We start from the raw sequence: 24,287 nt of genomic DNA on the forward strand, positions 1-24,287 counted from the left end.
TAATCATTATTTAGTGTTTAGATATGACTGGCCTATGCTATTTCAGATACTAAAATAATTAACACACATGACAGCAAGAAAAAGGATAATTTTATATATAATTAATTTTATAAATATTATTTATAATTTCTATTAGGCAGAAGTTCTCATATAAATTATTAAGAGATAAAGAAGAAAGGTTAAGCTAAAAATACAATTAATTTTTTTAAGTAGGATAAAGAAAATAATAATAAAATTTCTTAAATGAGACAGAAAGAGTACTATATCATATTATTTAATAAACATTAGATGGAGAAACTTTGTGTATTTTCATTAAAAGAAAGATAAAAACTTTTTCTTCCAATGAGATCTTAATATTGCTAAATAATTTTATAATAATTTATTGGTAATTAAGAATTATTAATTATTTTTACTTATTAATAAAATAGACCATATACAGAATAAAATAAATATAAAAAGCCAATTTTGACCCTAGTCAATAAGCCTAACCTATAATTGTTCTTCCAATGAGATCTTAATATTGCTAAATAATTTTATAATAATTTATTGGTAATTAAGAATTATTAATTATTTTTATTTATTAATAAAATAGACCATATACAGAATAAAATAAATATAAAAAGCCAATTTTGACCCTAGTCAATAAGCCTAACCTATAAGAAAATAACAGAAAACACGTGACATGCACGTGTATAAATTTATAAAATGGCACACACCTGTTTCTCTCTTTGGCAAAACAACGGAGATACAACTAATTCAAAGTAACACGTGGCAGAATCAGGTTCGTCCACAGGATATGCACAGATCACAAATGATGAGTAATGAAACTTCCTAATACTTTCCTTTTATTTTTCTAAAAATTAATTAAATCTTTATCTCGCGAGATTTAAACCTACCCCCAAATATCGCCTCGAAAGGATATTCTCCTCAAAACTGAAAATAGGGTCCCACTTAAAATCACGCCACGCGGCCACTCGAAGCTGATTAGTCGTTACTTAATGCAATCTTACGCCCTAAAAATAACAATCTTATTTTATACGCTATAATTTTATTTTTGCTAATCTTTTTGATTTAATTCAATTGTGAAGCGTCTTGAATGAGAACCAACTACTCCCTCCGTACCAAATTGATAAAGAGTATTAAACATCTTTAAAGTTTTTATATAAAAATTAATTATGTTTCAAGCCGAACATGTCTTCATTACGGGACAAAATTTTAATTTCGTAATTTTAAACGGCTGCATATATAAATTAAATTCGAACATACGAGTCATATCAGCTCACTTGTGTCTTGTCATTTAGTGTTTTAATCTCCACTTTTATTTTTAAAAAAGCTAAATTTATTTTAGGGTCTATAAACTATACAATTTTTTAATTTTTTCTTTTCTAGACACAAATTTTTTTAAAAAGCTAAATTTATTTTAGGGTCTATAGACTATATAATTGAAAATCGTATAGTTGAAAATTTTAAAATGGGTTAAATTTTAAAAAACAAGAAATAAAATTAAAATATGGGAAGTTTAGGAGAATACCTAAAAAACTAAAATATTTGTAAATTTACCTCAAAAACTGAAAGTTTATAAGCGTACCTAAAAAAAAAATATTTATTTTTTTACTCCGCAATTTATTTTTTTACTCCGCAGTTTCAAACGGTTTCAAATACAGTTTCTAATAAACAGTTTATAACGGTTTTATAAAAATAGAGTTTCAAACGGTTTCAAATACAGTTTCAAAAAACACAATTTGAAACTGTTTTATAAAAACGTTTCAAATAGAGTTTCTAATAGAGTTTCAAACGGTTTCAAATAGAGTTTCTAATAGAGTTTCAAACAGTTTATAACGGTTTCATAAAAATAGAGTTTCAAACGGTTTCAAATACAGTTTCTAATAGAGTTTCAAATGGTTTATAACAGAGTATTTTTAAAAAACTTTGACATCTTTGAACCCGTTTATAATACGTTTCAAACAGTTTAAAAAAAACGGAGTATTTTTACAAAAATTTTCAGAGTAAAAAAATAAATTTCGAAGTAAAAAAATAAATTTTTCGAAAAAAAAGATAGACAAATAATTTTTTAAAAAACGGAGTATTTTTCCAAATATTTTAAAAAACGGAGTATTTTCTACAAATTCCTCTTAAAATATTTAAAATGGGCCCACCTGGCTTTTTCAATTTTCCCCTATATAAGCATCCTACGCCATTCATGCAATTCTCGCCAACTTCCACCTTCGTTGCACTCTTCTCTAAACTCATTTCTCCAATCTGAAACCCTAATTCATTTCCCATCTCTTCATTTTCCGTCACTTTCTCGAGAAAACTCTCTCTCTTCTTCCCTTTCTCCCCCTTTACCCGAAATTCAGATCTGCATGGTGCTGGGTTTCTCCAGGGCATAATTTTCAGACCTCCTTCAAATTCCTTCAGATTTAGTCGCGGTTTTCCCAATATTACAGCTCTTCTGAATCGGGATTAGAGAGAATAGCAGGGTTAGAAAAGAGTCGGATACGAACCCATATCAATAGATTCAAATCTGCTTCTTTTGAGGGGGTAGCCGGGGCCTCGGCCTCGGCGGGTTCTAACGCCCCCATCCATTACAAACTCATTACAAAAACCCATTCAAAATCTTTCAATTCTAACCAATTATACAAAATTCTTTCGTTTCGTTTGTAGCCTAACTTTTCCGACCGGGAAGAATCCAGAGGTAAAATAGGAAAGATGCCTGCCCTAGCTTGTTGCGTAGACGCTGCCCACGCGCCTCCTGGCTACGCTTTAATTAACCCTTGCGCGGACAGCTCTTCCTCCTCCCTTCTTCCGTCGCCGGTCAATTTTTCCGGCGTACCTCAGCCGCCAACCACTGCCGCCAACAATTGGTCGCCGACCCTCTCCTCCGCTCTTTACAATCTCGACGGATGGGGCGCTCCTTATTTTTCCGTCAACTCTTCCGGCAACATTTCCGTTCAGCCCTACGGTACTGAAACCCTTGCTCACCAGGATATCGATCTAATGAAAATTGTTAAGAAAGCTTCAGATCCGAAATCCATGGGCGGACTCGGGTTGCAACTGCCCCTTATTATTCGATTACCCGATATTCTCAAGAATCGGCTTGAGTCGCTTCAGTCAGCCTTCAATTTCGCTGTTCAATCTCAGGGCTATGAGGCTCATTACCAAGGTGTTTATCCAGTAAAATGTAACCAAGACCGGTTTGTTGTCGAAGATATTGTTCGGTTTGGTTCTCCTTTCCGATTCGGCCTTGAAGCTGGGTCGAAACCGGAGCTTCTCCTAGCTATGAGCTGTTTGTGCAAAGGAAACCCGGATGCTTTTCTGGTTTGTAACGGGTTTAAAGACAGTGAGTACATTTCTCTAGCTTTATTAGCTCGTAAACTCGCTTTGAATACTGTAATTGTGCTTGAACAAGAAGAAGAGATTGATTTAGTCATTGGGTTAAGCAAAAAAATGTCCATTCGGCCTGTGGTGGGAGTTCGTGCTAAGCTTAGAACAAGGCACTCGGGTCATTTCGGGTCTACTTCCGGTGAGAAAGGGAAATTTGGGTTAACCACGATCCAGATTTTACGGGTTGTGAAGAAACTTAATGAAGCTGGAATGGCCGATTGCCTTCAGTTGCTGCATTTTCATATCGGATCGCAAATTCCTTCGACATCATTACTCGCTGATGGTGTTAGTGAGGCTGCTCAAATCTATTGTGAGTTAGTCCGTCTCGGTGCAAATATGCAAGTTATTGATATTGGAGGTGGATTGGGTATCGATTATGATGGATCAAAATCAGGTAACTCGGATCTTTCTGTTGCTTATGGGCTTGAAGAGTATGCTTTATCTGTTGTTCAGGCTGTTAAGTTTGTTTGTGACCGTAAGAGCATTAAACATCCGGTGATTTGTAGTGAGAGTGGACGTGCTATTGTTTCTCATCATTCTATTTTGGTATTTGAGGCTGTGTCTGCTAGTCCCGTGTCTAGTGCTGCGTCTTCGATGACTTCAGCCGGGTTTCAGTATCTTATGGATGGACTTACGGAGGATGCAATTTCCGATTATCGGAATTTAACAGCTGCAGCTATGAGGGGTGAGTATGATACTTGCCTTCTTTATGCTGATCAAATGAAACAAAGATGCGTTGATCAGTTTAAAGAAGGTACCATTGGTATGGAACAGTTAGCTGCTGTTGATGGGTTATGTGAACTAGTTGGTAAAGCTATAGGTTTATCTGAGCCCACTCGTACTTACCATGTTAATCTGTCGGTTTTCACTTCAATTCCTGATTTCTGGGGGATTGGGCAGTTGTTTCCGATTGTCCCAATTCATCGATTAGATGAGAGGCCAGCGGTGAGAGCAATTTTGTCTGATTTAACATGTGACAGTGATGGGAAGGTCGATAAGTTCATAGGCGGAGAGTCTAGCTTGCCTCTGCATGAAATCGAAGGCGGTGGGGGTTACTACTTGGGGATGTTTTTGGGCGGGGCTTATGAGGAGGCGCTCGGTGGTGTTCACAACTTGTTTGGTGGCCCCAGCGTTGTGCGGGTTTCGCAGAGTGATGGACCGCATAGCTTTGCTGTGACTCGCGCTGTTCTGGGCCCGTCATGTAGTGATGTCCTCCGGGTTATGCAGCACGAGCCTGAGCTCATGTTCCAGACCCTCAAGCATCGGGCCGAAGAACTATGCCACCACGATGAAGACAGCGACGATGGAGATAGCAGTGATCACGGAATGGGGAATGAGGCTTTAACGAGCAGCCTTGCTCAATCCTTTCACAATATGCCTTATCTGGCGTCTGCTTCGTGTTCATTGACTGCTTTAAACACTGGTGGTTTCTACTACTGCAATGAGGATGCTGCAGATTCTGCTACCGCCGATGAAGAGCAGTGGTCCTATTGCTGTGCTTGAGTGTTTGGTTGGTTGGTTTGTGGTAGAGGTGGTCCGATTTTAACTTTTGTTTTTAATTTCCTTAATGTTGATTCTGAATTTCCATTTAAATATTTCTTATGTCAGAGCAAAAGATGCAATCTTTTTGCATTTTGTGGTAGGAAGAGGGGATGGGTAAACCGAATAAATCCCCTTTTAGTACATTCGGGATCGATCTTATTCCCTCTTTTTCCTATTCTCTTTTAGTATTATCTCCTTTTTCAAGAATTTTTAGTTGAATAGTCATTTTCTTATTTAATTTCTCTTTTGCATATTCTCTTAAATTCTAATTTAGCTTTATATACGCAAAGCTTAACTAAATGGCATGGCGTTTCCAATTGGGTTTTTGTGGAATCTGTGATTTTGTGTAGGGCCTTGCTTTGATTGTGTAATGCAAATGAAGAGGTAATGGAGTGTGTCATGTTGTGGAAAAAGCTATCTAGTGAGATTCAAAATTCATGGTTTTGTGGGGCTCAATTTGTCTTATATGGTGTCTAATTGAGTTTGGTTTGATACAGCAGTGTTCAAAACTGAATTGAATTGAACTAAAGTACTGAATCGACTTGGTTAGTTCGGATTGGAATTTGGTTTTGAAAAAAGAGGTAAAATTTTGGTTTGATTTGGTTTCGAACCGATTATGCACCCCTTTAATAGCAAAGTTGAGATTTATGTGTATTTGTTAGTGAAGCACATGCAGCTGTTGCTTCTTTGTGTGGTGTGGTTAGATAGGCTGCTTCTTGGAGGGGATGATTCTCTTATATCAAGTGGGGCGTGGTTGGTTGACCCCATTTCATGTGGCTTCAAGTTTGCCTAATCTCATGGCATCTTGTGCTCAAAAATCGGTTCTTGATGTGACTGGTTCTAATTTTTACAAGATTAGCCATTGGCTGAATATATGGAATTTCGCTGGAATTGCAATTTGCCTCTAATTTGTTGTGTGAAAATTGACCATTTTACTGAACTTTCTCTGAAATTACTATATAATCAATCAATGGATTGATTAAGTGTCTATTAAGATGAATTTTACTCGAAATCTATCAAGATTAACTGTCTATATAAATTCGGTTTATATCTACTAATTCAATTTTTTTTATCAATTTATGGTATTTCTATTTATTTTATAATAATTATTCTCTATTACGATTCTATATATTAATCTGTTGTGTTCTGAAACCGTTTCTCAACAGGATAGATTTAATATAAAGCTACATGAACAAAGGGTCATTTCAGTCCTTTAATTTATGTATTAAAATTATTGAACTCACATTTAACTATCTAGTTAAGCAAGGACAATAAACTCTATTTTTATTAGATCATTTTAGAAATAGATTCTATAACATGAATAAATTTGAGAATTCAAATTCCTTAATAAATTTAAAAATAGAACATTGTCTTTAATTGATTAAAATTGTTAAATTTGAGTCGTTTTATAGTGATGCATAAATTCAGGGACCACGATGACTATTTACTTTCTTTTTTTTGTTGAAATGTTGGTCACAAACATAAGCATGTGAATTTGTTTTCTAAGTGCACTGCATTTTCAGATGTTATTATTCTGATATGATGTTTACCATTTAACTTCACTACACGAAGTATACCAAAACTTATTCTTCAAACTTTTTAGATTTAGATAAGTAAGAAGTTCCATCATGATTCAGAATAATGTTGTTTTTCAGCTAAACGATCTGGCAAAAAGGATCACAATCAAAACATTTTTTGTTTTATTTTCTTCAAAATTGTGATGTTAATGTCACTATGCAGCACATAAATTGAAACTATGAAACATAAAATATCCAAATAACAAACTAATATTTTCTATAAAAATAAACTTATAAATAATTGTTTTTTTGAAATTTTATAAGTATATTAGATATTAAAAATAACAAATCAAAATATAGAATATATTTTTTCATATAACAAAGTAAGACAAGACTTGCCATATAACATCTTTTGCAATAAAAGTTCATCTTGCAGTCTAAATTTAGCACAAAAGATTAATAAAAATCAAGCTTATAATTTTAGAATTTTTTTTTCATGAATTTGACATCTTGACTCGTTTCACCTCCTCGAATGAGGTGACAAAAAAATGATTGGAACACTACATACAAATTGGAGCCGATGACATAAAATTGTTGAACAATTTGGAACTAAAAGAGTAAAACGAGTTAAAGCGCCAAAATCAGGATGTTTTTTTCTTCTAAAACCGTAGAAGCTGGCCTTAATTGATCTTTGTGCCAAATTTAGAGAGCAAAATAAACCTTTGTTGGAATTTTCTAAATAAAGATGGAAGAATCTAAATTTGGCATATAACAAGGCCGGGACAAGCCCATGAATAATTCTCGGTGAAGGCCAGAATTTATTGGGCCAACTTTAAACCCGAACAAAACTCTTCAGTACCCATATCAGACAGTGACGTGGCGTGAACAGTACGCTTGAAAGGCGCATCTTAGCAAACTTACAGTATTCCTAATCCTAAGCATATTTACATTACCTTATATTACGCAATCCTAAAATTCCTTATAAATATAAAACAAAAACAAATTTTTTTGACATTATTTTACTTTTATTCACCTCAATTCCCAGCACAATCCTCTCTAATTAAGCAGGTAAATTTCACCCTAATTGAATTTAAATTAGATCTCGATTTAATTCCTCTTCAATTTTACTTCAATTCGTATTGTTTTTTTCTCTTGAGTTTGGAAATAGTTCATACTCTATAGCGATTTAATTCAGTTTATTTATTTATTTATTTTGGTTTTGTAGGGTTTGACTGTCGATAGCAGAAATTCAAAATGGTACGTTTTGTACTATTTTAATTTACTCTATGGTGTTTTATGGTTGTAGTGTGGTGGATCAGTGAAATAAGATTGATTTGATTACTAGTAATCGAGACGGAATTCGGACAAATTGTATGCATAGAAATAGTCTTGCTAGTATAAATTGCATTAGGGTTGTATTTTATGTCTTGCAATTTTGCTGCTGTAAGCAAACTCGCAACTCGCGGGGCGTGTGTTCTTGATATATGTTATATTATGTTTATGATTGTATTCTTACTGTGCTTTATTGTGTTGGTTGTGGTGTTTTAGTATTTTGATGGATATGGATATCACGGGACATCGTTTGAGCAGACGTACAGGTGTTACCCAGCTTCGTTTATTGAAAAGGTAGGATTTTTTTGTTAACTTTTTTCTATCAATGCTGTTTGTGTAGTTATTATGCTTTCTATCATTGTTTTTAGCTCTTGCAAGAAGCTTTTATATGTAGATATTAGAATAAGGTGTTTTTTTTTCCTTACGCTCTCCTACAAAATTGAATTATACTCGGACTTGTCCAGACATAGAACCTGTAATTTTGTACTCCATTAGACACTAGTTTTAGCATCTTTGATACTGCAAGAGTTCTAATTCTCTCTTTCTCATGAGATGATGCTGATTTTTTTTCTTTGAACTTCTCTGCAGCCTCAAATTGAAGGTGGTGATAAAAGTAAGTCTTTAACCTTGCATGAAAGTTGCAAAATTTGTTGTTCATTGATATGATTTTTTTAGTATTTTTGCTGCTTTTTCAGTCATAATGCCTCCCTCAGCGCTTGATCGTCTCGGTTAGTTGTTTCTGTTCTTATACTGCATTATATAATGTCCAGTTTTTTTGAAATTACGACCTTACAATAGAATGCTAATCCTGAAAAATAATAATCTTCCAGCCTCTCTTCATATTGATTATCCGATGTTGTTTGAGCTCCGGAATGATGCTGCTGAACGGGGCTCTCATTGTGGGGTTCTAGAGTTTATAGCAGAAGAAGGCATGATTTATATGCCATACTGGGTACGTGCTGAAAAATTCTTTTACATTTATTGCATGACGTATTCCTGCTTATGTGGTGTATGTGAACTTGAAGAAGAATTTTTTAACAACTCTCCATTTCCTAATACCTGGTCTGTCGTTTTGGATTTATTTTTTCAGATGATGGAGAACCTTCTTTTACAAGAAGGAGATATAGTGCGCGTGAAAAATGTGACTCTTCCCAAGGGAACATACGTTAAATTACAACCTCACACAAAAGACTTTTTGGACATTTCCAACCCAAAAGCTATGTAAGTTGTAATTCATAAACTATTCTCTGATCAGTGAAATAATGTACTCTTATTATGAAGGAATAATGTTACTGTTGTAACTCTACTATCTGAGAGCTGTTGCCTGTTAGAAGGTTTGGGTGACAGTAGGTAACTTGCATGTTTAAAGCTTTGGAATGGTCAATGGTGTTTATGTATTCTTTTTTGCTTGAAGTTTTTCATGTGGATTAGGCAGTAGGATGGCAGGAGAAGCCAGAAAGAGAATTTACTACTTTGAAATGTAGAACAAGAACTTGGGTTTGGGTAGTTGAAGGAAGAAGTATTCTAGCTATTTCATTAGACCATGTAAAGTTGTGACTCGAGTTCAAGGATAAAGATAGACTTATCAGCCCTACTAACCCATAGCCCCGCCACATTATTTTAATTTACCTCTATTTTCCTTCGTTGAACAGTTCCCATTTTGAGGCCCACGTAACTGTATCTCCCCTATGTCATATTGTTTGATTCAGAAGTAACATTTGACCGTCTTTTATTGCATGTCCTCTCAATATATCTTTTCTCCTGACATGACTAATTATTTTCTTGCAGCCTGGAGACAACATTAAGGAATTATTCCTGCTTAACCACTGGAGATAGTATCATGGTTGCATATAACAACAAAAAATACTACATAGATATTATTGAAACAAAGCCTTCACATGCGATAAGTATCATTGAGACAGATTGTGAGGTGGACTTTGCACCTCCCCTGGATTACAAAGAACCAGAAAGACCTTCGCCGTCTATTCCTCAAAACAAGACAGCATCTCAAGGTGCATTTTTATCCATTTCTGCTGGTTGCCATTTATGCAATCTTTTTCATGTTGTAAATTGCTATTCACCGTGCAGTATGTACTAACTGCATTGCGTCGGCTCGTCATCATTCCATTTCTTGTTGAAATTTCTGTTTTTCATGTTTATTTGTAGTGAAACTTAAACTTTCAATAAGCTATTGTGGTTGTGAATTTTTCATGCTTTAGCTTCCGTGATGTTTACTTTATCTCATTTGTCATTGGTCTAAATCTTAGTCCCTGATTGATGGCAAGAATGCATGCATGTTCATCAAAATGTTATACTCGGATATTGTTTGCCGAGTTTCATTGTTCAATCTTTTTTCTCTATATTGCTATTGTGATTCAAACTGCTTACTTGCTTATTGCAGTTGAAGAGGTTCCTGAAGATACTCAGCCGAAATTCAATCCATTTACTGGAGTAGCAAGACGCTTAGATGGTAGACCTTTGACCCAACAGCCTCTGCCAGCTTCTTCTTCAGAAGGCTCAAAAGACAAGCAAGCCGCTGCTCCAAACGGAAGGGGGCAACCTTCTGCCGGGTCTAGTTCACAGCAAACCGCACGTCAGTCTCAAGGAAAACTTGTGTTTGGTTCAAATGTAAACCGTGCGTCCAAAGAAACACAGAAGGTATTTTTTTCGCAGCTATATTTGTTAGTGAAATTATTTATAAAAGAGCATATTCCGAGAAGGATGATGACCATAATAACGGCCAACTAATTGTATTTGAATTGTTCAGGAAGCGGTAAAAGATGCAAAACAAGATCAAAAGGAAAAGAAAGAAGAAGAACCAAAATTTCAGGCATTCACGGGGAAAAAGTACTCGTTGAAAGGCTGATTGTTTCATCTAACAATGGGCGGCTTAAACTTATTTATGATCTGCCTGTCTTTACTGTATCAGGTGAAAACAATAGGATTACATGTTGGTCCTATTTTGTATTAAGTAGGTTCCGGTATGAAGCAAGGAGTCATGATTGTCAAAGCTTCATAGGTTATGGATTGTCTTTAGGTATATAATACTCTATATTTATTTTCATTGAATCTGGAATTTGGTCTTACTATGGGATTATTTATTCTCTTAAAATTTTACATCTCTGAAAATCATTAGTGCATGATCAATAAACACTTTAAATTAAATTTTAATTGATGATATTTATATAAATGAATAAAAATAATGTTGATAATTAAATTAATAAGAATGTTTACATCACTGTTTAAATTAGTATTTTATAATTTAAAATGTTTGAATTAAATAAATTTGCCAAAAAATGTAAGTATTTAGGTAATGTGTGGTAAAAGATAAGGTCAAATTAAAAAATAAATGCAGCTTTCTGAGCCTCAAATTGTAGGATGAAGAATGATCCTCCCTCAACTCAACTCAACTCAACTCATGCAGTTCCTCATTAAAGAATGGCTTTAAGTGCATCTCCTACATAGGGATACTTGAACTGAAACCCTAATTCCTTGGCCTTTTTAGGAACCACCTTTTGTCCATTCAGAACCTGTTATAAACTAAGGTTCAGCAACATAACTACAAATGAACAATTTGAGACTTAGAAGCATCAGTTCTTACCACAGTAGCACCTTCTCCCAGTACTGCTTTTAGGGCGAAGTCGGGTACGGGTAGCCATGAAGGTCGGCTAAGCACGTTTCCCAGTTGCTCACACATCTCCGCCAATCGCACAGGATTCGGTGCAGTCCCATTTATAACTCCTAATAATCAAGTCGCTAAGAGTGAGTATCAAGGAATCATGACAAGGGTAATGCCGATTACAATGCAAAAAAAATAAATGTAAATTTTTGCAAAAATGAAACGTCAAACATTCACGTTTTTCATTTTCATTAATCAACTGGGATAATAACAAATACCTTTATATGACGGATTTTTTAATGCTTCATAGATTAAGTTCACTATGTCATCCACATGAATCCAGGAAAACCTGCAGAATTACAAAAATCGTATGATAGAGAAGCCGAAATATTTATGACATGACTTTGGAAGATCTTAGACTCATATAATACACAAGCTTTAGCAATTAAATTGAAAAAAGACTATTTAACAAGCGAAAAACAATGCCAGTAAATCAAGATTGTACTAATAGTAACTTAGCATACCATTGTCGTCCAGAGCCCAATGGTCCACCGGCAAACATCATGAAAATTGGTATCATTTTAGCTACACGGGATCAAAAAGGTGTAAGTATGCATAAAGCTGCAAAACAACCTACCAAAGAGCATTTTAAAGATTTGTGCGTGGCATAATATTTAAATGTAGTTGGCATTTAAAGCAATTGTCCAGCTGACAGTCCAAAAGACCTTCAGTTGATGTTAGAAGTTATGATTGATGATTAGTAGATATTCCGACAAAACTGTAATGAATCTAAATTCTAAATATTTTAGGACTAACAGTCTCGGAATTTTCATTGACAAATATAACTGGAATTCTGTTTACAAAATTGGCAAGTCTTTCTTTATTGTTTGGAAGATAATGATCTATGTAAAACTTGTGAGAGAAAAAGGAAAAAAATGAAATTAACTTCTCTATTACTCGTAATGCACAATTGAAACGAAGAACTGGGAAGATTGATCACATACCTAAAGCACCCCCATCTTTACCAAGAACAACACCAATGCGAATAAGTGCTAACCTTACATCCTTATTTACTTTGAAAGCTGTTCCTTCCCATTCTCTACATACCTAAATAGATCAGTATGAAAATAATTAATCTCATGTTCAAAAATATGGTTAGACTATGTTGAATTATATCTTAGGAAATGCAAACGACAGCAAGATGCTTGACAGCAATGTAGATAGCGGTCTAAATCATTGGTCTTGTGAACCATCTTTGCAATGATTTTGGTGGGCGTGTTCCTTTCAGAAACAGTATACAACTTAAAAGAAACCAATTAACATTGACCTTGCTGCAGTGGATGAGCTAGGCATCAGCACAATCCTTTTGCAGGTTTTAGGAGTTTGACTAACGCACCAATTGTATTTTGCAAGGCCAAACTAGTAAATTTATATTAACTTAATTTGACAACAAAACTTGTTGTATCAACATAACTCGCGAGATTGAATATTTTTTTCAACGGCATAAGTAAAAAATTGTCAAAGTAGTAGATAGGAAAAGATAATATCTAATGGTACTTTTAGTGGATGATAGATAATATGGAAAGTCTAAGGAAACATTTTATATTGCCGCATATGTCATGCTGAAGATTGTCAAAACTATATCTCCTTAATGGTTCACCAGTAAGTAATTTTACAAGTCACTACCTTTGCATGTCGTTGTACAAGCCTATCCAATGATAAATGTGAAAGGTGTTACTTCTTGCGTAATGCAAGTGATATAGCAAATAGTGTTTCCCAGCCAGGTTCTGTTCTATTTCTATTTTACCTCAGCTAAGTAGTCATTTCCAGAAGGACTGCTTTCATCAAATACTTGTGTTTCACTATTACCTGAAGAGTGGAGAAAGGGATATCGAGAAGATAAGAAACAAAGAAAAATAGTCATGTAAATACATTCGTACTAGAAAATCAAATACTACAATAAGAAGATGTATGATCTTCAACGGTTTCTTTGAGGTTTCCTAAATCCTAATTCCAGTTCAAACACACAGAACAACTTAATTCATGGAAAGAAGACAAAAAAACTGGCAGAAATTTTACCAGAAATGAGATCATGCAACAATCAACATCATTTTACAGGAATTAGTTCAACTAAATTCTCGCATATGAGTTATTTCTATATAAAGCATATGGGCAAGATGAGAAGGAAGTTGAATTCTTACAGACCATAGTATCCAACAGCCGTTGCACTGACAAGAACGCTAGGTCTAACTCCTTCCGGCGCATCATTTATCAGATTCACGACCTTTAAGATCATTTGAAAAGAGATAGACGAGTAAATAGGAGGGGAGCCAAACAGTCGTTGATGTTTAGAATTAGTAACAGTATTCAGGGAGAAGGTTCAATTTTATTACCTTTGAGGTGACTCTAATCCTGCTTTGCTTAATTTCTTTCTTTATCTGCAATGCATTAAGAAATTTACATATTTCTTAAGTTGGGTTAAACACGATTATCATCTATAAAAACATGACCCTAACTTGGCTGACAGACTGTAAAATTCTGATGCTAAGTTGAAGATGCAATAAAATAGTAGAACTCATTCAGATTTACCTAGAAAGATGAACTACCGACGAAGTACAAACCATCTATTTAGCATCACGTAATATAAATCAATGTATATTCATGAAAAGTTTGCATGAAATATAATGCACATTGGCATCTTAAACAAAATTCTCTTCACCCCAAAGTAAATCAGCAGGATAAAAAATAATAAGATAAATACGTTCAAACATTTATCAACCGTCATTATCAAGATTGACTACTATAACCAAATAGAGAAAAGTGTATAACCCCACATAAAAGTGTATCGTAATGTAATATGAATGGCACCTCAATTCAGTGTGGCACTAGGAACTAGAAAACTCGGAAAGCTGGCAATACTAACCTCAGGTGACCATCTCGTACTTATGGGCATACCAGCTAAATTTACAACAGCATTTGAACCCTGAATGCAATTTTTCCACTCTGGCTCCTCTGCAATTACAACTTTGGGAAATTCCCTGCCTAAACGCGCCAACTTCTTAGGAAAATAATTAAAAGATAAAGTTCAAAATGTACATATAACGTACATTTTAAAACTGCAACAGAACATGCTAATGCTTGAATAAATACTGAAAATTCAAAATCCAAATAAGTTTAATCTATATATTTATTTTAGAAATAAATATGTATCTTCACTTAAAAATCTCAATTCCTGTAATATGTTGGAAAATAAAACTTGTATTTGGCTACTCAGACAAAGTTTATTTTTTCTGGAAACTGTAACTTGCAAGCACAAATAAAGAAAAAAAAGTATTCATTACCTTCTTACCCGGAAATATTAACCGCGCTTTGGACTTAGAACGTGTCAAGACATGAATAATATGATTATCTGCATTGGAAGTGTATGAAACAAAATTTTCCTCAGCTCATTTTCATTCATACACAAAATTTTCAAAGTCAGTTTGCTAGAAATAAAACAAACTGAAACAATTGGAAAGGTAAACCCTATGCATTGTCAGCAATTGTAGATTAAACTAACTTATGTAATTCAATCAGGGACTCGTAAATTAGGTCCCAGATGCAACTTGTTTTGGGGACATAGTCAAGAGAATTAAAAAAGTTTCAACAAGTTCGTCTTTATCATAAACAACATTCTGGTCCTTGGAGATTAGTTTCTAAAGTACTATAGAAGTTCCATAGCAAAATGTCATGAATACACATGAAAATTTGCGACACCCCAAATGTTAGGAATGCATAAAAGCTGCAGCAGACCGAATATTCAGTTACGTATATATATAACATTATGGATCAGACTGATCAGTGCCATTTATCTTGCAAGAATCACACAACAAACATGAATAAATTTAAAAAGCAAAATAAACATTAGCTTTTTATTGTTAAAAAAAAGGACAGCAAGATGGAGAAACCTGAATGCAGTCTTTGTACCAATCGTCTACCAATAAAACCGGTAGCTCCTGTTACTGATACGGTCATTTGATTTGCCTGGATCAGCATACATAAAATCAAACACAATCTTCAGGGAGACAAAAAAAGGCAGGCTCCAACTTTAACTAACAATGCTGATACACAATCTTCTTTTTTATCACTGGGACCTAGCGTAATACTGCCGAGCGCTTATACCATTTAAGCTATAGCTCATTGATCAAAATCTTTATTAGTTTCAATTGCCAACAACATTCAAATAGAATTTACAGTGACACAATATTCATGAAAGCAAAGATTATAAATTCATTCAAAACTATCAGTCAATCCAGAACCATAAGATACATTAACCATCAAAACTAAAACTTGAAAAATACCAATACACTTATACACCATATATAGTAAATTCAACAAAAGAAAAATAAAAAAGAGCCGACCTTTTGGTTTTGGTCAGAAGCACAAAAAACACCAAGTGTTCTAGTGTCATAACTCTGCATTAACATAAACAAAACACCATTGCATTAGCAAATAACAAAATAAAATCACTTGAAAACACAAATAATGGGGGCAATGCTAACAGAAAAAGGTTGAGGAATTCGAAGGGAAGATGGAGAAATGGAGCAAGCCCATGTCAAAGCAGTGGCACTAGCTCTGCATGCAAACTCCATTTTTTTCTTTAATTATCAGTAAGCAATGATTGGGTTTGTTGAAAATGGAAAGGAAAGTGTTGTTCTTGTTATCATCATGGTGTTCAATTGGAGCCACATTAGTGTCACCATCCTCAACCACAACTACACACATACTATTTTTTTTGCTAATTCTTATCTCAAATTGGGCCTTATGCATGCCCCATAATATGCCACAACATTACAAAAAAAAAGGTCTCTAAATTTATAAAATTTAATATTTTTTATATTTATTTTGAGCAAAGGTTAACCCGACTTTCGAACTTATGTCTTTAAAATTAAATAAGTTGTTTTTAACTTCTTTTTTTATTAATTAGATATCAAAAGTTGTGTTTCATAATCGTATAAGTCACTTTCAATTAGATTTCCTTTGACAAAAAAAAATAAATAAATTTTAAACTCTCTTAATTTAGATAAGTAACCCCAAATCGGTATGTATTAAAATGAATGACTTATTTAATTACGATATACAAATTTTGGAATTTATTTAACTAAACAAATTTAAAAGTTATTTATTTGATATATCACAATCGACTTTTGTCTCTTTTTATTTTATACTTAAAAGTTTTCAAGCTTTAGGTTAGAAAGCATTTTTGAATTTTTTAAAGTAAATATTTAATTTTTTGGACAATCTTTTGATTATTTTCGATGTGTAATCAACTTTAAGGTAAGGCCTAAAATTCTCAAATGCATTTCGTGTTGAGCTATAGTTTTTCATATTCAAAATTTTTAACATTTTACACTAACATCTAAAACAATTTTATTTGTTTGTTTCTTAAAAAAAAAGACGATTTAATTTGTTGGATGCTATAATAAGTAGCAAAATTAAAATTAGAGGTGATTTAATCAACTGTTTTAAGAAAGAGTACCTATTAGTAAATTTGAGTAAACATTGAGGACCATAATTAGATACTTTAATTCAAATAAGCACTATCTTCTCTTCCTAATACACTCTCTTGACTCCATCAGCTATCTTTTGAATCGAAACTAATGACGACGATGATGCAGTGGTGCGGCGCATCAGCAAAGCGACTGCTAGCAACTCACCTCCTCTCATCAACGGCCCCAAGAATCGGAGGCGCAGTCGATGTTCCGGCGGCAGCGGCGGCGGCGCCGATAGTGTGCGGTAGAGGAGACAAGCGGACAAAGAAAGGGAAAAGATTCAAGGGATCGTACGGAAACTCAAGGCCAAAGAAGGAGAAAATGATTGAACGGATTAAAGATAGAGTCGAAGTTCCCAGGTCTACTCCTTGGCCTCTCCCTTTCAAGCTTATCTAATCAATTTTCTAATTGAATATTTTGTTGTTGAAATTGTTGGCTTATTTTAGGGTTTTTTTTGTGCACTTTTATTATAAATAAAATTTGCATATTTGTTTTCTTTAACTCTATTGAATGGAATTTTGTACTCTTTGTTTTGTTGAAATTACTAAAGTTGTCACTAATTTTAATGATTTTTCATATGATTTTGCATCTTATTAGCTAAGTGGTGTGTGTTATTAATTGTTAGATTAAGGTCCAGTGGAATTAGGAAAAATGAAGTTTAATTTAGGGTGCAAAAAAAGATGGGAACTGAAGAGATACTCCTAAGTATTATGGTAAAGTACCCGAAAACAGAAATGGTTGTCTATTGGTTTAGCTTGGAGCTGCTGAACGTATATAGTAAGGGTATCGATTGCGGATTAAAGTTCACGTTTTTTTCTTTCACCTTTGAATTATGATCATTGTCGATGGCAGCTTAATTAATATGTTGAAATCATTGCACACATCCTGTAATAGTGATGACTGATGTCTGAGGTACAATATGATGGAAGTTGAGAAAGGGAGAAATTACAAAAGGAAACAGAGAAGATCTTTTAGCATTGCAGGATATAGAGTAGACTACAATGATACAGAGAAGAGCATAGCTAGGTTTTTCATGAAAAAGCTAGTTTAGTATCAAAAGCTGCAAATATCTTCATATGTTTCAGCATGAAAGTTTCTCTGTATTCTGTAGCCTTAGAAAGAGGTAAATCTTGTTTTGGGTGATTGCTCTACTATGGGTTGTCTAATGCGAAATCTTGTTTTGAGAGTTTACTCTATTATGGATTTTCTTCCAAAAGCTTGATTGTTGCCCGCTAGTGTTTCTAGTGGAAATGTATGGTGTAGTTCATGACTCTATGCATTTCCTTCTTGTAACATTGTGATTGGAGTTAGAATAGAGCGATTTAGGAGTTAGCTTATCTAGTTGTGGACGTGTGGGGTTATACTGGGTAGCTATATTGCACGGAGGTCTCTCGAGTCCCATATTAAACTCTTCCAAAACTCTATATTTATAATCTATGCTTATAATTACTATCATTTTTCCATTTCTCGTTTTGACATTTGACATTTGACATTTGACATTTGACATTTGACATTTTTTGTTTTAGCATTTCTGTTTCCGTGCCACATAGTTGAATATGAATTGTGTTTAGTGTAGATCGCTTCAAGAGGCAGATAGCAGTGTCAAAATTATTGGTACAATAAGTGATTTGTAAAGAAATCTCAGATGTCATTAGATATAAGAAATTTAAACTACAATATGTTAAGTCTGTAAGAACTAACAGTATGTATATATATTTAGTAAAAAGAAAACAAAATTGTGTTAAAGGGTGCTGAGTCCTGTTAGCAACACTGCATCTCATGTGATCGAAAAAACAAGAGCTTGAGCCTTGAAGGATGCCAATTCCATTTGTTATCTTTTTGCTGCAATTGATCAAACAGATCAAGTCCCAGCTCTGCAATAATTCCTAGTCCAATGATGAAATATATCAAACCAAAAATAATAGTGACCACTCCTATTGACGTAGTCAAGAGATTATTTTTTCCCAATCTTTTAGGTTCAGTTGCTAGCCTAAATCCTGTGTAAATGGCCCACCAGAGAATGATTGCCGTGATCACTGTCACAAAAATTCCAGCAATTATAACCTTTGAAACTGTTTTGGTCTCCCATGCTGCCAAATCATACATTCCAGTAAGAATTATGAAAGCACGAATGAAACATAATAATAATAATAGTATAATCAACAGGAAGTCTTTGTGTTATCTCATGATCAGTTCCTTATGGCGATATTTGGAAGAAAATCTTTGTTTTTCTGCACTCTAGGATTTCTTTATTTGCTGCGTATCTTATGTGTCAGTTCTATGCATTGCAAAACTCTGAACTAGGGGTATGCATTTGGTCTAAATTTCACGAACTAGAAGTTTAAGAATTTGGAATATTTCAAACCGAACTAGTGGGTTCGGTTGATGTTTTGGCTCGGTTGCACTGAACTAAAAGTTTAAGAATTTAAAATATTTCAAACCGACTATGCTGTTCGCAGTTCAGTTTGAGTTCTTAGTTCGATTTGTACCAAAAGCAATCTGAACTTTTTTTTTTACTTTCAACAAAAGGAACCAAACCGAATTTGTCAGTCGGTTAGATTATTTGGTCAGTTTGGTTTTTGCACATCCCTACTCGGGACTAATTCAGATGTGTATGAGAACATTCAACATACATCCCTTTCTTGGTTTGTTTTACTTTGGATTATCTATGTCAGCCTATGAACATGAACTTTTTGGTCTTTCTCAAACAAAATATTTGATACCGGTTTAGCTTACAATGAAGAAAATGCAACAAAAACATCTCGAAAGAACCTAAAGAAAACTGCTAGAATCTAAGTTACTACCTTTATGAATACCATCTTCCTCCTGCAATTGATCTGACATATTTAGAAATAAGTCCGCAAGTATAGGAATCCCAAGAAGGAGAAACAAGAAACCTAGAAGCATAGTAAGAACCCCAATAGCAAACACCCAATCTGAATACCCAGAATATCTGCTCGAATCCGTAGCGAGTTTGAACCCGCTACGTATCGACCATAACAACATCACCATAGTAAACAGAGACATTGTAATACGTATGGTGATCGCGTGTAAAGAAGCCGCTTTCCGATGGTGGTTCGTCTTCCATGCCTTCATCTCCAATGCTTCATCATCCATATTTGCCTGGTAATCTCTATAAACAATATAGTCTTCCTTGCCGGAAAAGCCAACGAACTTTGTCGACAAATGCAGATAGATCATAAGTATTGGTTTGTGTTGTTTGTATTGTTGTTGGTTTGGCAGTTCATGTTTGTGGTAATGACAAACTCTAAGAATGTGTTTTTGTATGTTCAGAGGTGAATTACTACAATCATGCTGCCATGTCTTGGCTTAAAAGAATTGGGATTATTTTGAAATTAGTTTTTATTTTTGAAATGTGGAGATTAGGGATGAGGATGATTAAAGATTAGAAAATTTAGTAATATTAGTGATGATAATCATCTTGAGTTGAATGGGTAAAACCTTCACTATTTTCTCGCTAGTGTTTCTAATCGTGCTTTGTATGACTCAACAGATTAGAAGAATCGTGATGCTTGAGATTCTTTATCCCCCTTAATGCGTGTGTAACACCAATAATAAAAAATAATTACTCACCTCTTAACTCCATATTATTATTTCTCTTCCATAAATTATTAAGAGAGTTTCAGTTACAAAAAATTAAAATTATTAAAAAAATAATAACCTTTAAAGATAAAAGAGAAATATATTTTATTCAGTTCTATTTAAAAAGTTCATATTTTTCATGTTTCATTTTAAGTTCACTTTCTATTTGTGATAATATTTTAATTTAAAAATATTTTTTATCCCGTATTTTATTTTTTACATAGAATATTAATACACATAACGTAATTTGTAAGACATCATTTTTTTTAGAGGATTTATAAGACATTACTGACAGTGATAAATTAAAAAAGATAATTTAATATAAGTTTCTAAAATATGTATAAAAAATAAAATAACCTCTTAAATGAAATGGAATGTCAACCTAGTTTTCTTTTTGAATGGTTATTTTTATTTTTAGAGAATGATTAATCAGAAAAATATGCACATAATTTTATATGCATTTTATGAGAAATTTTGGATCATTATTCAATAAAAATAAATAAAAATGACAAAGGTTGATTATATAATAAGACTAATACAAAAACTAAATTTATTTATATGTGAACAGAGGGAGTAGTAATAGGGAAGGAAATCATATTACTCTCCTGTAAAATTATTTTAAACATGAAATGAAGCTGCATTTCCCAGAATCTCAAATCAAGCGTCACCAAATTGATCATTATTAGATTGGTGAAGCTCATGTTAGGAAAAATTAAGTACAGAGGTTCAAGCACCATAGGAAAAAATAGGCTATCTGCTTTAATGTCTGTGCCTGCCTCGCCATGAACGGGCGCTTCTTTCAGCTCTGCGCTGCTTCCAAACTTATGGAAAGCAAACATGAACAGAGCATTTTACAAGTATTCCAACATTGAAAAGTTTATAGTGGAGGAGTTATATAGGAGATTGAATTTCCATATCCTCTTCTTCTCCATTCTCATTAAGTAGCAAATTTGACAAAAAGCAAATAAATCAAGAAGATAAAATTTTCATTGAAAGGATTCCGGATCATCTTATCCCGGTTTGGTGCTTCTGCAATAAAATATCTTTCTTTAGAAAGAAAAAAGAAAACAAATACAGCGCTGTGAAACATGTCTAAATATCCATAAGTCTATCATCATCGGCTTCGTTCAATAAACACAAACAAGATGCTGGCCTTAACCATTATCTTCCACAGCAGTCGGATCAATCTCAAACTGCAAAACCAATAAAGATTCAGCTTCAGTGCGGTTGTGCTCAGATGTTGCAAGGAGAGCGACTAAATATTCAAACATCTTGTTTTTCAAGAAACATCAACATTTTGGAACATATCTGCCCAATTAAAAACACAAGATCATGCAAAACGTCACACTGCCTGGCATACTACAGTTGTATATTCTCGGTAACCAACTTGAGAATTTGTACATATGAGATAATTGGATGAACTTTCTGAGTGGGAAGGGGAAAAACAAGAGATTCAATCTCATAATCTTTTCATTACTAGCAAATAGTGGGGGAAATGAAAATATCTTTGGGCTTGTAACTCATCTTATGCACATGTTCATACCTAGGCTAAACAAAAATAAATATGCACCCAATGGCATAAAAAAAAACTCTGATCGTAGTGCTAACCTTTATTTATTTCCATGGAAAAAGGTATGAATTTAGGCAGTATCTTCTCGACCATAGTCATACACTATCTCAATCTGCAGTTGCAGCAAAATTACATAATAAATGAAGGAAAGCAAAATGTGAATCAGAAAGCATAACAAATTCAACAGAACAACCCATGGTACTCCCCAATATCAACCACTTCCAGGTGCTAACATTGCATTTGACGTCCATGTGAAAATATTAAAATAAAGAGAAATAGCACAGCTAACAAAAACAAACAATAAGATCCTTCCATAAATAAAGTTAAGGGCCTTTCATTTCCTTCTGATCAATCATCTTGGAGTATTTCCTCAATTTTTGTTGCTTTAATAAAATAAAGAATTATGTTGTTTTCCAGATGGGTGGACATTTTAGAAGAGATCAAACAAGACAATTTACATTTACCAACAACCGAGGACTGCAGAATGTGCATAATGTAGTTCTACATCTAAAATCCATTTTTCTTGAAATTAATCATCTTATGAATCCCATAGTACACAGTTTTGACAGGGAACTACTTGTAAATCTCCCAAACAAAGTTGAGTCCTGCAACAAGTTTAACTAATAAACCCTCTTTAGGTCCATGGTAATTCAAAATGTCTTGATAATAACATACCATCTAAGGTAAAAAGCAAAACTAAGACCTAAAAGTTCAATTTAATTAAGAATACAAAAGCAAAACTAAGACCTAAAAGTTTAATTTCTAAGATACACAAAAAAGAAATTGATTGCACCAGATCAACATCATCCAGAGAAAAAAGAGATGTAGAGGGAAAGAGAAGTGAACAAGCAGCCAGAAAATAACACTAATAATCAAATAAAATCAAAGAATTCCAATTAGTTACCCCAGAAGGTGGAGTTGGGTTTCGAGTAAACTTAGAACCACCAGGAGCCCAAGGAACTGCATATGAACAAGAATAATAAGTAAGAGAATTGCACTGGCATGTCTAAGACTAGAAAATTAGTGTTTGATTTCTCATGATGCAATACATTCATCGAAAATGTATAGATTTTTCCAGCCTCCTATCAATTCGTTATTTGAGTCCCTTTAACATAAACCATTTATATTGCAAATGAGTTCACAAGCATGGCATTTTTCTGCACTTGTCCTATTCCATTGATAAACAGAGAATGAAAAGAAATTATAAAAAGATGGAACGACGTATCAGCAAGATGTAGCTTGACAAGCCAGGTAAACTAAACCTTAGAAAACTGTCCCTAAGAAGTGTAGTGAAGCAGGTTACTAATGTCGTTTTTAAGGTATTTTTCAACTACTCAGCATATATTCAAGATCATAAACACACACAAAAGACAGCTTCTAATGAAGAACTAATGTGCTAATAAAAATACGAAATTTGCAAATGCAGTTTCATTAATCTACAAAAGCCAAAACATTATACTAATTTTTACCAATATACGGATCAGGGTGGCGCCACTTATTATGCTCAGCCTCACCATAGGCTATCAGTTTATCAATTGTATCCAGATCTTCCTGCATAAAATAATACAACAAATCACCGAAAACCGAACAAAAACAAAAAAATAACCTTTATAACACATATAATACAACCTAAACCTAATGCAAAGTACTTCAAAAAATAAATTGAAGAATAATGAAATTACTTACCACATCTTTGTTAGCGTCAAATTTCTCGCGTAAGTTTGAGGCCTATTTAAATAGCAGATACAGTAATTCATTAATTTTAATGAAATTAAAAAATGATAGTGAGATTTAATTTCAATTAAAATTGAAATTGAATTGAAATAAAATGAAGAGAGTTACATCTTTGTAGAAGAGGTGGCGATGAACGGCCCAGTTTAGAGTGTCTTTAAGAGCTCGGCGGTAGAGGATCTGAACCCGCTCCTTTTGAGCTGCTCTTCTCGTTAGGTACGCAGCTGCTATTGAACTCATCTCTCTCGATTTCTTGGTTCCTCGACGGTATTTTCTTCTGTTTTCAGCGATGAAAATGTTTTGATTCGATTGTATTCGTAGGGATGACGCACAACGGCGTCGTTTGAGGGTTTATTTAATACTGTTCAAGTGTTGGTCGAAACGGAGACAGCTCAATGTCGTATTCGTATTTCAAAACGCTGCGTTTCGATTTTTTAAATCAGCTTCAAACAAATGTT

General features: G+C 33.9%; 6 protein-coding genes across 8 annotated transcripts; 3 read left to right on the forward strand and 3 right to left on the reverse strand.

The window, feature by feature from the left end:
* The first annotated feature begins 2,201 nt into the window (after nt 1–2,201).
* On the forward strand, nt 2,202–5,164 carry LOC126681083 (arginine decarboxylase). The gene has a single exon (XM_050376463.2). The coding sequence runs from the start codon at nt 2,710–2,712 to the stop codon at nt 4,885–4,887; it is 2,178 nt and encodes a 725-aa protein (XP_050232420.1). The 5' UTR covers nt 2,202–2,709; the 3' UTR covers nt 4,888–5,164.
* Nucleotides 5,165–7,413: 2,249 nt separating this feature from the next.
* Nucleotides 7,414–10,861, forward strand: LOC126681090 (uncharacterized). Its single transcript, XM_050376469.2, has 10 exons — nt 7,414–7,511; nt 7,669–7,700; nt 7,992–8,069; nt 8,364–8,388; nt 8,471–8,503; nt 8,606–8,727; nt 8,866–8,996; nt 9,564–9,787; nt 10,177–10,433; nt 10,543–10,861. Exons 2-10 carry the CDS (start codon nt 7,698–7,700, stop codon nt 10,639–10,641), a joined length of 972 nt encoding a protein of 323 aa, XP_050232426.1. The 5' UTR covers nt 7,414–7,511; nt 7,669–7,697; the 3' UTR covers nt 10,642–10,861.
* Nucleotides 10,862–10,965: 104 nt separating this feature from the next.
* On the reverse strand, nt 10,966–16,151 carry LOC126681089 (epimerase family protein SDR39U1 homolog, chloroplastic). The gene is made up of 13 exons (XM_050376468.2): nt 15,936–16,151; nt 15,795–15,848; nt 15,342–15,417; nt 14,744–14,803; nt 14,318–14,436; nt 13,788–13,832; nt 13,600–13,678; nt 13,202–13,263; nt 12,399–12,501; nt 11,919–11,979; nt 11,673–11,743; nt 11,377–11,516; nt 10,966–11,305 (listed from the first exon to the last, which is right to left on the reverse strand). Exons 1-13 carry the CDS (start codon nt 16,023–16,025, stop codon nt 11,207–11,209), a joined length of 1,059 nt encoding a protein of 352 aa, XP_050232425.1. The 5' UTR covers nt 16,026–16,151; the 3' UTR covers nt 10,966–11,206.
* A 777-nt stretch (nt 16,152–16,928) lies between these two features.
* On the forward strand, nt 16,929–17,501 carry LOC126682269 (30S ribosomal protein S31, mitochondrial). The gene has a single exon (XM_050377877.2). The coding sequence runs from the start codon at nt 17,034–17,036 to the stop codon at nt 17,319–17,321; it is 288 nt and encodes a 95-aa protein (XP_050233834.1). The 5' UTR covers nt 16,929–17,033; the 3' UTR covers nt 17,322–17,501.
* Nucleotides 17,502–18,552: 1,051 nt separating this feature from the next.
* On the reverse strand, nt 18,553–20,477 carry LOC126680455 (uncharacterized). 2 transcript variants are annotated; one of them, XM_050375575.2, is made up of 2 exons: nt 19,730–20,477; nt 18,553–18,961 (listed from the first exon to the last, which is right to left on the reverse strand). In XM_050375575.2, the coding sequence occupies exons 1-2, from the start codon at nt 20,124–20,126 to the stop codon at nt 18,687–18,689; spliced, it is 672 nt and encodes a 223-aa protein (XP_050231532.1). In that variant the 5' UTR covers nt 20,127–20,477; the 3' UTR covers nt 18,553–18,686. The 2 variants fall into 2 exon arrangements, with proteins under 2 accessions (XP_050231532.1, XP_050231531.1); XM_050375574.2 differs by having other exon boundaries at nt 18,553–19,015; nt 19,730–20,467.
* Nucleotides 20,478–21,493: 1,016 nt separating this feature from the next.
* LOC126680235 (NADH dehydrogenase [ubiquinone] 1 beta subcomplex subunit 9) lies at nt 21,494–24,137 on the reverse strand. Of its 2 annotated transcripts, none has more exons than XM_050375316.2 (6): nt 23,941–24,137; nt 23,785–23,826; nt 23,568–23,649; nt 23,003–23,058; nt 22,137–22,210; nt 21,494–21,836 (listed from the first exon to the last, which is right to left on the reverse strand). In XM_050375316.2, exons 1-5 carry the CDS (start codon nt 24,067–24,069, stop codon nt 22,169–22,171), a joined length of 351 nt encoding a protein of 116 aa, XP_050231273.1. In that variant the 5' UTR covers nt 24,070–24,137; the 3' UTR covers nt 21,494–21,836; nt 22,137–22,168. The 2 variants fall into 2 exon arrangements, with proteins under 2 accessions (XP_050231273.1, XP_050231272.1); XM_050375315.2 differs by having other exon boundaries at nt 21,494–21,721; nt 23,941–24,136.
* Between the last annotated feature and the right edge of the window lie 150 nt (nt 24,138–24,287).

This window comes from Mercurialis annua, linkage group LG5 (genome assembly GCF_937616625.2).
Source record: "Mercurialis annua linkage group LG5, ddMerAnnu1.2, whole genome shotgun sequence".
Taxonomy (NCBI): domain Eukaryota; kingdom Viridiplantae; phylum Streptophyta; class Magnoliopsida; order Malpighiales; family Euphorbiaceae; genus Mercurialis; species Mercurialis annua.